General features: G+C 56.7%; 1 protein-coding gene across 2 annotated transcripts; it reads right to left on the minus strand.

Moving 5' to 3' along the window:
• Window positions 1-753: 753 nt before the first annotated feature.
• Window positions 754-13,733, minus strand: LOC121485663 (vasodilator stimulated phosphoprotein). 2 transcript variants are annotated; one of them, XM_041746346.1, is made up of 13 exons: window positions 13,391-13,733; window positions 6,730-6,901; window positions 6,471-6,636; window positions 5,323-5,416; window positions 4,778-4,827; window positions 4,404-4,645; window positions 4,150-4,250; window positions 3,495-3,546; window positions 3,301-3,340; window positions 3,058-3,103; window positions 2,821-2,911; window positions 2,105-2,162; window positions 754-1,979 (listed from the first exon to the last, which is right to left on the minus strand). In XM_041746346.1, the coding sequence occupies exons 1-13, from the start codon at window positions 13,393-13,395 to the stop codon at window positions 1,942-1,944; spliced, it is 1,155 nt and encodes a 384-aa protein (XP_041602280.1). In that variant the 5' UTR covers window positions 13,396-13,733; the 3' UTR covers window positions 754-1,941. The 2 variants fall into 2 exon arrangements, with proteins under 2 accessions (XP_041602280.1, XP_041602278.1); XM_041746344.1 differs by having other exon boundaries at window positions 755-1,979; window positions 3,301-3,343; window positions 13,391-13,732.
• Between the last annotated feature and the right edge of the window lie 1,552 nt (window positions 13,734-15,285).

The following is a 15,285-nucleotide window of genomic DNA, read 5'->3' on the forward strand; positions in this document are numbered from 1 at the left end:
ATTGGTACAGACCATTGTAATGAAAATGCAAACTCCCAGTGACTTTGGACCCCATACTTTCCATCTACCTCACTTTGGAGGGGACAGAGAAGGATGATCTTGGAGTGCCTTAGCTCCAGTGAGTCACCCTGTGGCTCCTGCCTTTGGCCCACCAGCCATCGGTACCTCAGTTGATCACCCCCTCAAGCAGACCATTCCAACAGATACCCTCACTTCAGTGGGTGCCATAACCCATGGAAAGGCTGTGCAGGATCCCCCGGCCTTCTGTTGTCTGTTCCAGCAAGACTTGGTCCTTTGGGGTAGAAAAATCAGTTCTGCCCAGGGATGAACCATTCTGTGTTTTGGTCTCAGCTGTTTACCTGTCTGACCTACTGTTGTCCCTACCTACTGTCCTCCTCAGCTGGTCCCTCATAGAGACCCCCACTTGTTCCCCTACTACCTGGGTCACTTGTCACATCTGCCATCTCCCACCCGAACCTGCTCTTGAGTACTCTGGGATTCCTTCTTCCTGCTTATCCTTTGGTCACCCAGCCCACCCTCACCCTCCTTCATACAAAGGCTTCCTCTAGTGGGACCACCTGGCCCTCAGCCCTGAAGTCACCCCCGCATCCAAATGGAATATTCCAACCAGGCAGGGTTATCTACTCCCCCACCCCCTACCAAACCAATGAACCCCTGAAGGGGGTGTATATGAGCTCTGTGATTTCTGAATTCTATTTTTTTTTAAGACTGTAAATATTTTATAATTAAAGGAGCTCTGGGGTAAATAAGTCATCTTTAAGAATGTGTCTGAGCACCATGGCGTACATCTGCAAAATGGGTACAGGATCATTGGAATTAGCAGAGAAGCTGGGAGGATTCCCATTGGAAGGGTCAGAGTCATCCCACAAGCCATTTCCCAGATGGGGAAACTGAGGCCCAGGAGTAGCAACAGGACTTGCCTGATGCCACACTGTGAGGGACTGTCCTTAGCTTTTTCCAGGGTGGCAGATTGGTTGTCAGAGCCTGTGGGAACTGGAGCAGATACAGGATGGAAGGAAAAAGAGGAGGGGAAGGCAGATCACTGCCGGGAGGGGCACACACACACCTCCGCCCTCATCAGAGCAGCCCTCCGAATCAGTCCAGAAATCTTCGTATTTATAAAAAACTGGCAGATTTATTCGGTAGGGGCCCATTTTCAAGAAGCTAAAGGTGAAGGTGGGAGAGGGGAGGTTTCCTCCCCCTTTCCTTTCTCCCTCATCTTATTTCCCCAGGGGGACCCCAAAACCTACCCAAATAAAAAACCAAAAAACTGAGGTTCCAAAAAGTTATAGCATCTTAATTCCTCATAGAAAAGGGAAAGGAGCCAAAGGGAAGGGAGCTCCCTGGGGTGGGGGTGGGGGTGGGGGAGGTGCCTCCAGCCTGGTGGGACATCCTCCCCCTTAAATAGCTGCTCCAAAGGGGACAAGCCCTGGGCATAGCATTTAAAAACTCCCCACACCCCAATTTTATCAAAACGAAAGAGAAACAAAATTTCCCTTCCCCCCAAAACCTAAATATATATATATATATTTTTTTCCTTAAAAAAACAAAAATTCGAAGGCATTAAGCGTTAAAGTGAATCTAGAACAAGGGAATGTGAGATTCCCTCCTTCCTTCCCCCTTACTGTGGGGTCACTTGGTACATCCCCAACAGAGGAACCAGCCCCAAGGGGATGGCGAAGGGGAAGGACCAAAGGGAGCAAAGGGTGGGGGCCTCCCCAGCCAATCAGCAGCCAGTATGGGTGTGGCCCTGGGGCCACGGAGCCACAACCCCTTGGTATTTTCCAAGTAGGACAGGGAGTGGGGGAGATGCATTCCTGTGTGGTCTTTAGCCAATTCCAAGTCGAGTTGAGGCAGGGAAAGCGGGGTGACAGGCGGGGTGTGCAGAAAGGAGATACACGATCTTCTGGAGCCCTGTGGTCAGGGGGAACCCCGCTTCCTCAGCTCCTGGACAAACGCTGGAAGGAAACAAGGAGCAGGGGTCAGGGGCAGAGCCTCTTCCGCCTTCCCTTCCAACACAGGGCCCTTTCCAGGAGACGTGATGCCTCCAAAACAAATGTTTAAAATTCAAAAACCACCTCACCTTCAATGATCTCTTCTTTTACTTTCTGCAGTTCCTTCCTCACCTCTTCCAGAAGCTCCTGGAAATAATGGGGTGCAACCAATCAGGAAGGGCACCCTGAACTTGCAGAAATGAAGCTCCCCTTTTTTAAAGAAAGCCCCCTTTTAAAATAACTCCCCCCCCTTTCTAAAGAGAAAGCCCCCACCCTTTCTTAATAATGGCCAGAGGAAGAAGGTTCAAGACCCTTACCCACCCCAACACACACGCGGGGACACACACACACAGTGACATCACTGAAAAGGCCAGAGAGTGACTGGAGAATTCTCAGGGAAAATCCTGGATCGTTGGAGCCAGATGAAAAGGACTGGAGAGCATCCAGTATTAGGGCTGGCAAATATTTTTCTGTCTCCTGCCAATTCCGATTGGTGCTGTCTGGGGCTAGTGTGCTGGAAAGGACTCTGGGTGCTCATCAGGAATGAGTGCAGTGATAGATTAGTAAGGTCTGTGACTGGCGCTGGAAGAGGAGGCTGTGGTATGTGTGTCATCCCTGACCTGATTCAATCTCTCCATTTCTCAGGCTGGATAACTGAGGTTTCTGAGGCCTTTTCACAGAATCACAGGGCAGATGGATGGCGGAGTTTGGCCCCAGATCTCCTTTCTACCTGTGGCCCCTTTCTAGCCCGGGCCTCCCAACACCCAACACCCGACCCCCCAGCCCCCACCTCCAGCTAAGCTACCTGTTTCACTCTCTCCAGGTCTGACTCGTCACTGGAGCTGGGCGTGGAGGGGTGGGCCTCGGAAGTGGTCACGGATGAAGATGACTTCATCCTAGGAGAGTCAGTGTGGTTTGGGACAGAAATGAGGTTAGAGAAAGGGTCAGCCTCCCCTGCTTCCCGTTCCAAGGGTCGCCTTCCTACAAAGGTGACAGATCCATCTATTTATGGGAGGGGAGGGACCCAGCACTGATGGCGCACCTTGGCAAGGTTGTGCTGTTCTTCTCCCAGGGTCTCCGCACAGTTTCTGGGGGACAGGCAACAAATCAGGAAGATCAGGGACGAGGAATGCCCCGCCTCAGTCTCCCCACAGCCTCATCAGCCCCTGTTCAAAGGGTCTCAAGGGACTACAGTCCGCAGCATGGCTTGCAGACTCCCCCAGGAGGGGGCATTCCACCTGAGAACAGGGCATCCGGCCCTAGAGGCTAGACAGGCTCCACTCACCACTCTGGGCTGGGACTGGGACTCTGGCCTCTGGCTCCTCCTGCTGGTGGGAAATAAAACTGCCATGAGACCGCCGGCTGATCCTCGCCTTGGCGTCACCCCGCCCCGTTCCTGTCACACCCCGGCCCTCCCCAGTATCCCTACCCGAATGGTACAGCCTAAGGTGCACCTGGCAGGAAGAGCCCCTAACTCACATTGGCAGATTCATCCTTGGGGGGTTTCTCCCCAACTTGTGTGGCTTTCCTTCTGCAGGAGGGACAGGCAAAAACAGATGACTTCAGCCCTCCCTCAGCCACTCAGTAATTCTTACCAGAGTTCTAGAAAGGTGGATGCTAAGGTGTAGAGTTCTGGAATCCTCAAAGGGTAAGGAAACTGGAGTTTTGGAAGTTAAAGAGAGTGCTGTTCTCCAACTGGGGTGTGTGTGGGGGGAGGGGGGGCTAGGATTCTCACATTTGGGAATCACCAAAGTCTAAGGGTGGAGGATTCTCGATCTTACATGGCTGGGATTCTAGGAATCTGAGTTTCCAAGATTCCGAGGCAGGATCTCCTCTAAGGGGAGACCTCCTCAGGTTCTAGAATTCAGGGTTTCAGAACATTCTGGAGGCTACCCCCAGGTGATTCCAAACCTCAGCCATCACGGGAGAATGTAATCTCCAGCACTGTCGATCCCAAACCTGCCTATCACAGAAGGAACTTTCACCCAAAGAAACAAACCAGATGGGAATCTGAGCCCTCCCCCAACCTGGCCCTACAGAACTGGAATCTCCAGGTGCTAACTGCAGGTCTGAGAGGTTTCTTCCCAGAGCTTTCCAAGGCATTGGCGGCTCCAGGCTCCAGGCTCAGGCTCACCTCCGGGCCAGCATGGCATTCATCTCTTCCATCAGCCCCCCGCCCGTGCTTCGAGTGCTCTCTGCTTTAGGGACTGAGGGCCCCCCTGAGGCCTCCTCTTGCTGGAGAAATGACAAAGAAGAAGGGGCTTTATGGGTGGCCCTCCTAGCCCCCCTGGCCCTCCTGTGGCCCCACTCCCCCCTCCGACCCCTGCAACTCTGGTCTTGTCCCATCAGGGCCATCCCCCCACATCCAGCCGCACGTGGCTCCCTCACCTTGCTGACTTTCCTGAGTTTGGCTCCGGCAATGGCTGCTGCAAGACCGGGGGCCCCTGTTCCCCCACCACTGGGGCCTTGTGCTGTGGGGAGAGGGGGCGCAGGGGGTGGGCCTCCCCCTGCTCCGTGCCCTGCCGCAGAGCCCCCTGAGAGGGGCACACCGGGGGGTGGGGGGGGACCTGGAGGAGGAGGAGGTCCTGGAGGGGGGGGCGGTCCCCCAGCTGGGGGAGCAGGAGGCCCTCCTGGAAGAAACACAGAAAAGGAGGGTGCTAAGAGAGGAGCCTTACTCCTTCCTATCCAGCTGGCCCACCCCCTCCTTGGGAGGTCATCCCCCTACCCCTGTCCCCATCCCCCCAAGGCCACTGAGCAATCACCTGCATTGGAGACCCGGCGCTCCAGGTGCTCCGGTGGGCCCGGCTGCTGCCTGTGAAGGGTTGATGGAGCTGCCATCACTGAGGGCCCCAAGGATGGCCAGCAACCGCCCCCCTCCTCTCCCAGATCTCCAGGGAGGCTGATTGCCAATCCCCACCCTCGCCTTCCTCCCCCAGGGACCCAGGGAAGGAGTTGGGGGGAAGGGCAGGGACAGAGTGAGACCAAGATGTTAGCATTCTTGTCATCAGACTGTCAAGAACGTCTGAATTACAAAATGCCCAAGATCTTTTAAACAGCCAACTTCTGGATTCTGGGAATGTGGGGGGCTGGGATTTGAGGGGTCAGAAGGTTCTGTAACTCGGGGTATGGGAGTTTCTTGAACTCCAGGAGGTGGGGTTTCCTGAAAGCCCTTCATTTCTAGCCCCCTGGGAGTAGGGACATTCTGGAAACTGAAAGTTGGACAGTTCTGGACTCTGGGAGTCTGGGGTTCTGGAACATCCTAGAACTCTGATGCTGGTAGGGTTCTCCACCCAGGGGCTGCCCCCACCTTTTCTGCTGCTCCACCTCCTCTGAGGCGGGACCATTCTGGACAGACCAGGTGGGAGGTGCTGCAGGTGGCGGGGGTGGCGGAGGCCCCCCTCCTGGAAGGTAAGAGTTGGAAAGTGTGGTGAGTCAACCCCGGAACTCGGCCCCACCCCATGATACTCTCACTCAGCTCTCCCAGGAATCTGTGCCAGAGGCACTGGCTTCCTTCTTTCTCCAAAGAGTCTGACCCTCGGGCTGGGGCGTGGGATGAGGGGCAGCACTGGCCTCCCTTGACTGAGCCGATAAGAGGCAGGTGCTGTGATGATGCCGAGCAAAAGCCCAGAACTTTCCTGAGTCACTTGCCCATGTCTTGCAGACCAGAATTTGCATGAACAAAACCAATTCAGGCTGATTTCTAGCATCCAGGCTCTTAACCACTGTCACTGCCACTCAGACCCCAGCCCAAGAACACTGGAAGGTTGGGAGCCTCTTCCTCACCCACCTCCAGGCCTCTGGCTCCTGCAACCTGAACCACCCACCATACTCTTCTGTGCCCCCAGCCAAGCAAACCTTTCTCCACTGGCACTGAGGCTTCTCCAGGATGCAAATACCTCTGCCCCCAGACCCTGGATGCACAGCGGTTTCCTAAAGCCTCGCTCCGCTGTGCCCATGGAGTGGCAGCCTTGTCATCACCAGGGCACTGGTTACAAATGCAGAGGCTCAGGCCACGCCCCAGCTCAACTGAACCAGGATCTGCATTCACCCCCATGCCCAGGGGATGCGTGTGCATGCTCACGTCTATGAAATACCAGCTGGAGAGCTTTCCCTTAATAGTGATGCCAGAAAACTAACTGATGACCCACCACTACAACGGGGATCTAGTAAAGGGCACAGGGAGCCTTCTAGGGGCTGGAGCCTTCTAGGGGCTGGAAGGATCTGGATCGGAGAGGCGGTCACCGGGGGAAAAACTCACGGAGCAGGCCGCACCCTTAGGAATTGTGTGTTTTAGACACGGGTGTGCATGGGGCACACAGGCGCCTCTACAGAGTCTGCACCATAATCCTCCCACGGTAGCGGTGCAACAGCAGTTTGTGAGAAGGGGGCTAATTTGCGAGTGGGGAAGCGGTGGCCCCGGGCAGGGCTCCGTGCTTCCCCGCTGCCCACTCTCACCTTCCAGAGCCTCAAGGGCGCTGGCCATGGCTGCCGCGAACTGGGTGGCATCCTCCTTGCTCCCAAAGTTGAGGCCCCAGACCTGGCGGGCATCGCGCCACTGGTGGAAGGTGGGGGTGGCCTGGTTATACTTGATACCCCGGACGATGGCACAGTTGATGACCACCTTGGCAGGAGGGGAAAGATGGGTGAGGATGGTGGGTGCAGGGCACAGCCTGCAGAGGGAGAGAGGGGGAGGGAGAGGGAGGCGGAGGTTCACCTGCTGTTCTGGCTGCATCTTCCAGCCCACAACCCGGAAAGAATTGGCCGTGGGGTTGTGGTAGATCTGGACGCGGCTGAAACTCTGGGGGCCTGTGCCTGCCGGCAGCCATCGCTTATTGCTGTCATCGTAAAGCATCACAGTGGCCCAGCTGGAGCAGATAACCGTCTCACTGCGGGGAGCGGGGGAAGGGCGGGTTAGTGGAGGGGGCACGGCCTGCACCCTCTGGCCTGCACCCTCCAGAGGCCAGTCACCTCCATCTCGGTCGCCTGGGGACATTCAGAGATTCCCGGCATGTGATGTGGGGAGGAGTGGGGGGAAGGAGAGAGGCGGACAGGGAGACCGAGGCAGAGATGGGGAGAGAGAAGCAGACAGGTGGACAGAGACAGATCTGGAATAGGGGAGAGAACAAACAGAAAGGCAGGGGCTGGAGAAACAGCACCGAAGGGAGTGAGACAGACAGGCAGGCAGATGCAGGGGTGCACAGGTGAGAGAGCCGGCCGGGTGCACTTGGGAGAAGTGGGCCGGTGGGGACCGAGCAGGAGTTCCGGGACTAGCTCCCCCCTGCTGATCTCAGCCTCGGTTTCCCTGTCTCTGCCAGGGTGCTTGACCAGCCCCCCGGCCCTCACTGCCTGCTCTGGTCCCCAGCGGAAGCTGAGACGCGGGGAGGGGAAGGGTGAGGTCCGCAGGGTGCTGGGCATGGATGCAGGAGCCTAGACTCTTCCGCCCCATCCATCCGGCTCCCCAGGCACCGGCGGCCACCAGCAGACGCTCCCTGCTCTGTCGAGCCTGGGTTTTGGGCAATGATCCAGACAGCCCTGGCCCCACCCTCCAGGGTAGGAGCCAGTCCTGTCCCCAGACAGTGCCAGCCCCGGCCCGAGGGTCAGGGAGGTCTTCCTGGATAAAGTGACATCTGACTCAGCTTTGGCAGGGAGGGGTCAGGAAACTGGTTCAGAGTTCAGGATCTGACATCCACAGAACTGGGTTCGAATCCTCACTGAGACACTGACTCCATGACTCAGGGAAGTGACCTCCCCACCCTGTACTCATCTTCCTTGCCTGCAAAGTGGGAAAATGACAGTCCCCGCCCCTTCCTGGGGCAGTGGGAGGAGTAAATGGAGTCCAGGCACAGAACACTTGGCACAATGCCTGGCACATACTGAGTGCTTAGTAACTGTCAGCATCCCTTTCACGGTCCCCTGAACAGACACCACTGGGGAGCCAGACAGCCACATCCCTCTGGAGCCCCCACCAGTCCTTCTGGAGAGGTTCCAAGTCCCCTCCCCGCAGTGAGGAAACTCAGGCTCCCAGACGGGAAGTGACTTGCCCAAGGTCACACACAGACCAGGGGGAACCACTAGTCCCCACCCCCACCCCCAGCAGACTTTTTCCCTAAAAGAGGAAGTAGGTGGTGAGAGGTTTCCGGGGACATAAATTATACCCGGCAATGGGCTGTCTCCACGAGGGCCGGGCGGAGGCCGGGGGCTGACGCTGATGTGGTAAAAGGCAGGGCAGGGAAAGCCCCTTCAGTGGACCCAGCTCCTGGTTCCTCGGCCAGGAAGCTGAGCCCCGTTCCCCCCCATAAGTTTATACAACCGCAGCACCTCCTTCTTAGGGTGCACTTCAGCGAGTCAGGCACTCAAGGCCCTTTCCAAAGAGATGCTCATTTTATTCTCACCGCAGCCCTTCAAGATGGACACTAGTTCATCTTTGTTTTGCAAGTGAGGACTATAAATGGAGGCCCAGAGAGGTTGAGCGACTTGCCCCTGATCACACAGCTGGTAAGCAGCAGAGCGAGGATTTGAAGCCTGGCCACCTGGCACCCAAGTCCACGGTCTTAACCAACCCCCCCCCCCACCCACCCACCCACTGCGTGGGCCCTACCCAAATATCAGGTGCAGTTTCCAGACAAGTGCAGCCTCGGGGATTGTTTCTGGTTCCCACTGCCCTTGGCAGGGCAGGGTTAAGGCCTCGCCCACACCTGCTACCCACACCCAGGGCAGACTCTGGCCAGGCGCCCGAGGCTATAGCTGCTACCCCACCCTGGCTGCACTTTGCTCTCCCAAGCAGTCTTGCCCTGCTGAGTCTCTGGCCTGGCTGGAGAACTGGGCGTCTGCTGAGTGACCCCAGGCTGGTCCTGCCCCTCTCCAGGCCACAGTGTCCCCATTATGGCAGAAGGATCCTATTAAAACACCAGTCAGATCGGGTCCCTCCTCTTCTCGGAAAACTCCCGTGGCTCCCCACAGACTAAAAGCCGAGTTCTCTCTGTGGTTTGTGTGAGCTGTGGGATCTCTGACCTCATCTCTTCCCTCCCTCAAGCTTGCTGTTCCAGCCCCACTGCTCTGTTCCAGCCCCACTGGGCTCTGTGCCGCTCTTTCAGCATGCCAGACAGATCACCCCCTCGGGCCTGTGCACTTGTTCCTCCTCAACCTAGTCTTGTCTGCTTGGGGTCTCCACTTCCAAGTCACCTCCTCTGAGAAGCCCTCCCTGACTACCCTATCTGGAAAAATTCCTCCTTCTGGTCCCAAGTTGCGTATTTCACAGCAGGGATCCTACCTGAGAGACCCCTGTCTCCCCTACCAAATTGTCAGGGCAGAGATTCTTTTTCTTTCCGTCCACCGGCTATGTCCCCACAACCTAGCACGGTGCCTGGCACATTGTAGGTACTCGCTAGTTGCCAAATTAGCTAATGAGTCATTAATCGTTAAAAGGAAAAACTCTTAAAAAAAAAAAAAAAAAGGAAAAACTCTTAACAAAGGCGCTGATGTTTATGGGTTGGCCTGAGTCCCAGACACTGTTTGGGGTCCTGGGCCCCAATTTACACCTGACCTCATGGCACGGGCTCTGGCACTTACCCCTTTTTAAGGGATGAATGACTATGGGCACAGAGAGGTCAAGACGCTTGTCCCGGGTCATTCAGCAAGAACATGGAGGGGCTCGTATTTGAACCCTGGTCTACCCAAGTTCTCAACCTCATTTAAAGATGAGGAAACAGCTAGGCTGAATCTTTTAAGAGGCGAGGTATAAAGTGGTGCATATCAGGGGTTTAAAAAAAAAGGTGAAAGGATATAAATATATCCGCACACAAGGCAACGAGGTGATAGAAGCAGAGGCCGCTTCTCAAGCTTCTCAGGAGACTAACAGAGGCTGTCTCCTAGGAAGAGGGCAGCTGGGGCCGGAGGAAGGAGGGAGGAAATGGATGTTTAGTGCTGTTTACGCTTTTGAATTGCTCATTTCTTTTTTCTTTTTCAACCTCTGGGCGGTATTACCTAGAAAACACCAATTCATTACTTAAGTTCAAAACAACCAAAACTCTAAACCAGGTAAAAGCTTGATGGAAAATCCCACAGCCCAGGAAGCGGGGAGTGGGTCTGAAACAGGGGTGCGCCTGATTCCCATGGGGCTCCTGGGGTCTTGCTCCCTCAATTTCCCAGGAAAGAGTCTTAATTCTCAGCCAGCTCAGGACCCTCCCCCACCCCCACCCTGCGCCTCCCCCAGGAAGTCCCTGCATTCTGGAAAACATGTGGTGGATGACAAAGGGTTCAAGTCACTCCCTTGCTATGTGGCTTCACCTCTCTGAGCTGCAGTTTCCAGGCCTGGAAACCAGAATTCACTGGGTTTGCTGTAAGGATTGAAAGAGATAAGAAAAGCCCTAAGCTCAGGACCTGGGACTTGGCACACTGCATGAGGGAGCTGAACGTCCTAACTGAGAAAGAGAGTTTCTCATCACTGGAGGCAATCAAGCATAGTCACTCTGGTTTACTCAAGCCTTCCAGATTAGAGGCTTGCCCTTCCCTTCACCCCTTCATTCCCCCCTCAGGATTTACCCCACAGTCTCTTTAAACCATAAACCTTGCAATCCACTCCCTGCAAACCCCCATGCACACACCAACTATAACCCTTCCAAAACTGCAAGTCTTTGAAGCAACCCTGTACAAAGAACCAGATCTATGGGCTTTGGGTTTGTGTGGGTTCACTCTAGCCACTCCTTCCCTATAAGCCTCAGTTTCCCATAAAGGAACAGGAAGGTAAAAGATTCTCCTTGCTTATCTGCATTATCTTAAGTGTTCACATAGTGCAAACATGTTACTTGTTTTTTTTTTTTTTTAATACCATTAAAAAGTTTTATTTTCCTTTTTCTGTAATAGCATCGTAGTCTGGAGACTGCCCTAAATTCAAATCCAGAGCTGCCTACTTCCAAACTGACTTGAATAGGTTATTTGCTTAATTTTTCTGTGTCTCAGTAGACCCATGGAGGTGGGGCAGTCAGAATAATACAGTGCCTGGCACAGAGCACATGTTTGATCAGATGGTCTCTTATTATTATTTAAAAAACAAAACAAACAAAACAAAAAAAAAACAACAACTTTGTAAGGTAATAATAATTACCATTCCTGGAAGAGGAAAGAAATGGACCTAAATACCGCTTGCAGCCCTCTGCCCTGAGATTCTCAGACCTCTGCCCCCTCTGAGCCTTCCCAGAATCCCAGCTGAGTCTCACACACAGCAGACACTTAACAAATATTTGTCAAACTGGGAGAAAAAGAACTATATCTTGTAACTTTCCATTTTAACATCCTCTCTTCGCCCAGCCAAAGCAGACAGAAGTCAAGTCGCAGGATCCCAGTCCCCTCCCCTCCCTCAACACTGCCTGAGGGATCTAGGGCGAGCCTCAGTTTCCCCGGCTGCCCTCATGCAGGGGCAGGGGTCTTTTGGAATCCTAGAGGTCCTGGAAGAGGGGGCGCAGCGCAGCGAGTTGGGCGTGGCCATCAGCAGGGAAGACCCCCTCGGGGAGGTGCGAGTGACCCTCCGGTGGGAGGCCCAGCAGTTCAACTCCTGCCCACCGCCCCCCCACCCCCAGGAGGTGGGAGCTTTGGCCGCAGCCAACAGTAGGGGGACCCTGTGGGAGGGCGAAGGCCTCCGGGCCTGGGGGAGGGGGGGCGGGAGGCCGGCCCAGACACTGCTCCTGCCCTTTTACGGTCTCACAGTGAGTGAGGCAGCACTAACTCGGACATCCGCCATCCGCCTTCCACGGTGCCTGGGACCGGAAACGCGAGGGGGGGCGGGGGGCGGGGCGGGGGGGCAGCAGTGGGAGAGGAGGGTCCCCTGGGAAGAGGGTGAGGGAAGAGAGCCTGGCTCCCCCCAAAATGCCCCCTCTCCGGGGCAGGCCTCGGAGGGATGTGGCTATAATGGGGGGTAGGTAGGCGGGAGACCTCGAGGGTGGGTGTCCGTGGGTGCCCCCTCACTCCAAAATGCTCCAACACTTTCACATCAGAAGGAACACAGGCGGAGGGGGTCTCTAATGGTCCTAAAGGGCAATGCGACTCTTGATGTCAGAGGGCAGGGGCGTGTGGGGGGAAGTGGGAGGATGTGGGCACCAGGGGGTTAATCCCCAGTCCTCCTCTGGGGGCCTCCCCCTCAAGCTGGGGGCTTTGGGGGCAGGAAGTCCCTGAGAGAGTGGAGGAAGGGAGATAGTATTGTCAGGCTCAGGCCCCAAGGGAGAGATTATGGGGGGCCAGGGGGAGGGGAGAGTGGGGGAGGGTCTACTCCGGTCTCCCAGCCCGCCCCCGCCCCGCCCTCAGGTGAGCCCAGGAGTTCTGAGGTGCGACCCGGTTAAGACAAAAATCCCTGGGTCCTCTGGGCCCCCCACCCCAGGATTAAATTCCTGGGAAGGTGTCTGGGACTGTCTTGGGAGCCTGGGTCCCAGGGGGAGAGGGCTATGACCTTGAAGCTTTTTACAGCGCCCCCCCAACCCCACGGCTCTGGATGGCCGGGTAGGGGGGCGGTGGTGAGAGCAAGGGGAGGCGCGTGGTGGGGAAAGCAGCCGGCCCACAGCACTCCTTGCCCGCCCCCCAACACCAGCTGTCTCGACAGGTGAGTCAGGAAGACAAAGGCCCCTCTTCCCGCAGCTGCCGCGCCCCCTCCCTCCCCAGGACGCACAGGTGGGGGCGCGGGGCCGCCCTCCTGGCCCCGGGCCGGGGAGCCGCCCTCCGCGCCGAGCGCTGGAGCTCCGTCCTAGGCACCGCTTGTTTTAAACCGAAGATGGGTGGGGAGCGGCGGGGGAGGGGAGTCCCAACCAGACCCTCGAGGCTGTCCGGGTCCGTGGGTTCGTCTGCACCCACCTCCACCGGAGGACGAGAGCCCCCCAAATTTAAGGGGTTAAGTGCCCCCCAAGTTAAGAAGCGAGGTCCCACTTGGGAAGGCTTTTTCCAGCGCCACGTAAAGGCAGACCCGGCAAACCAAGGTCTACGTCCCGAATCTCTCTTCCAGGTCCCAGGGACCCCCAACCCGGTACCCTAAATCCCTCCCGGAGCCCGAGTTGAGATTTTTTTTGGGGGTAGTCCGAGCCCTGCCTTAATTCTGGCCTCCATGCTGGCAGGATCTGGCAACTTGGAGGTTCTCTGAAAAAGTCTTTAAGAAATTCGGGAGTCCTCGCGGCGCCCCCAAATCTGAGGGCTTCCGAGAGAACCTCTGAGGCACCACCCGAGCCTTAGGAGTCATGGCGAAGCGGTCAGTATTTGGAACTCGTCCAAGGGGGCTCGGCCTCAAATCCGAGGCCCCCAGTGCCCTGTCCCCAAATTCCAGCTGGGGGAGGGGGACAAAGGCGGGGTGGGGAGCCCGCGCGGAGCGCGGAAGGTTTTGGAGGCAGTTCGAGGCTCACCTCATGGCTGCTCAGCGGGAGGGCGGCGCACCCACGGGTGGGTGCTCCCGGGGCGCCCCTGGCTCAAGGTTCAGGGGTTCGGGGCTGGCTCCAGGTTCTGCTCAGTCTCCCCCAGGGTCCCGCCCCATAGAGTCCGGCTTCCTGGGGGGGAACGTGGACGGGGCCGGGGCGGGTCCTCAGGCGCCTCCTCCCTCTGGAGGTTTGATCGGGGGTCCCTGCGGCAGAAAGGGGGTGCGGCGTCCCGTCCCCGGCGCGCCCCCTCGGCCGGCGGCGGGTACAATGTTACTCTTACTACTGTACTTCTCTTCGCTACATTTCGTTCCAAAATTCCACTCCCCGCACCCACAATGCCCTGCGCCTTAAAGGGGCCGCGGACACCTCTAGGCGGTGGGGGGGGGGTGAAGGGCGCTTAAAAGGGCAACGCGGAACCCTACACTTCCGCTATTTACCTCTTCCCCAACGTTAGAGAAATAGGGATGCACGCTGAGGGTCACCCCCAAATTAGGGGGTAGGTCCGCTGGAGGGCCAGGGATCCTTCCTGATCGCTCATTGGCTCCTACGATGGAAACTCTTAGGAGGATCTTAATGGGGACAATTCCTGCTCACCCTCCCCAACGACTTCTCCATTTCTTCACGTTCTGCTCAATTTGGGGGGTGGGCGCGAAGACGACCCTCTGGTTAAGCATAGATTCTCTCAAATTTTCCCCCTTAAATGATACCTTAAATGCTACCCCAACGTCTCTCTTCTCTGCCAATATATGAAAGGTGACTAAGGGATGAACCCCTTTCCCCAGCACGGGGGGGGGGTGGGTGGGCGGGGAGGGCCCCATCCCTCTCGCCGCCCCCCGCCCGCCCCAGGAAGGTGAGGAGGAAGTGGGCCGAGGGGGCGCGGCCGGCCGCTGACTCACTGCCTGGGGGTGGGGGTGGGGGTGGGGGCGGGGGCAGGGGTGAGGGTGCGGCGCTGCCCCTGGGTGGGGATGGGACTCCAGGTTCCTGTGTGGTTAAATCCCCTAGAACCTCTCCCCACGCACCCCCGCCGTGACTCAGTTTCGCCCGCAGAGGATGGCGGGATCATCCAGCAATAGGAGGGCGCGGAGGCAGGGGCACCCACCCCCCTGGTGCTGGCTCCTAGGAACCCCCTCCCCCACGCAGTAGCTTGGGTCTGAGGCCCAAACACCCTCCCAGGCTTCCGCAGCGGGTCCCGCAGGCCCCGCCCCATGTGACTCCACTGGTGGCCACTCCCCTCCCGCGGAGCGCCACCTGGCCCGGGTCAGGTACCCTGGGGCTGGATGCCTGGGAAATCATAGGTTCAACGTTCACCAGTGGGTAAACTGAGGCCTGAAGGTAAAGGAAGAAATCTGGGCCATAGCCCTCTTGCCTGAGCTCCTGAATCACAGGGTGCCTAGGCGCAAGGTAGGGGTGTGAAACCAAAAATTCACAGGACCCAGCTGACTAGGGGAGAAAACCACCATTCCCAGCCTTTGTTCAAGCCAGGTCCTCTACCTGGATTCAGACCTCCTTCACCTCATCCTTCCAGGCCATGCTCTGACATTAATTCTTCTCTAAATAACTGAGTAATTTTCTCCCCTTTTCTTTTCTTTTTTTAAAGATTTTATTTATTTATTCATGAGAGACTCAGAGAGAGGCAGAGACATAGGCAGAGGGAGAAGCAGGCTCCATGCAGGGAGCTTGATGTGGGACTCCACATCCTGGAGATCCTGGGACTCCAGGATCATGCTCTGGGCCAAAGGCAGGCACCAAACCGCTGAGCTACCCAGGCTCCCCTCTTCTCCCCTTTTCTACCCTACTCTGGGAGAGCTTGAAATCTCCTCCATCTAGGTTATAATTATTTCCCACTGTCTCTCCTAAGCTGTGAGTTCTTTGGGGACAGGGGT

Source organism: Vulpes lagopus, chromosome 2 (assembly GCF_018345385.1).
Source record: "Vulpes lagopus strain Blue_001 chromosome 2, ASM1834538v1, whole genome shotgun sequence".
Lineage (NCBI taxonomy): Eukaryota > Metazoa > Chordata > Mammalia > Carnivora > Canidae > Vulpes > Vulpes lagopus.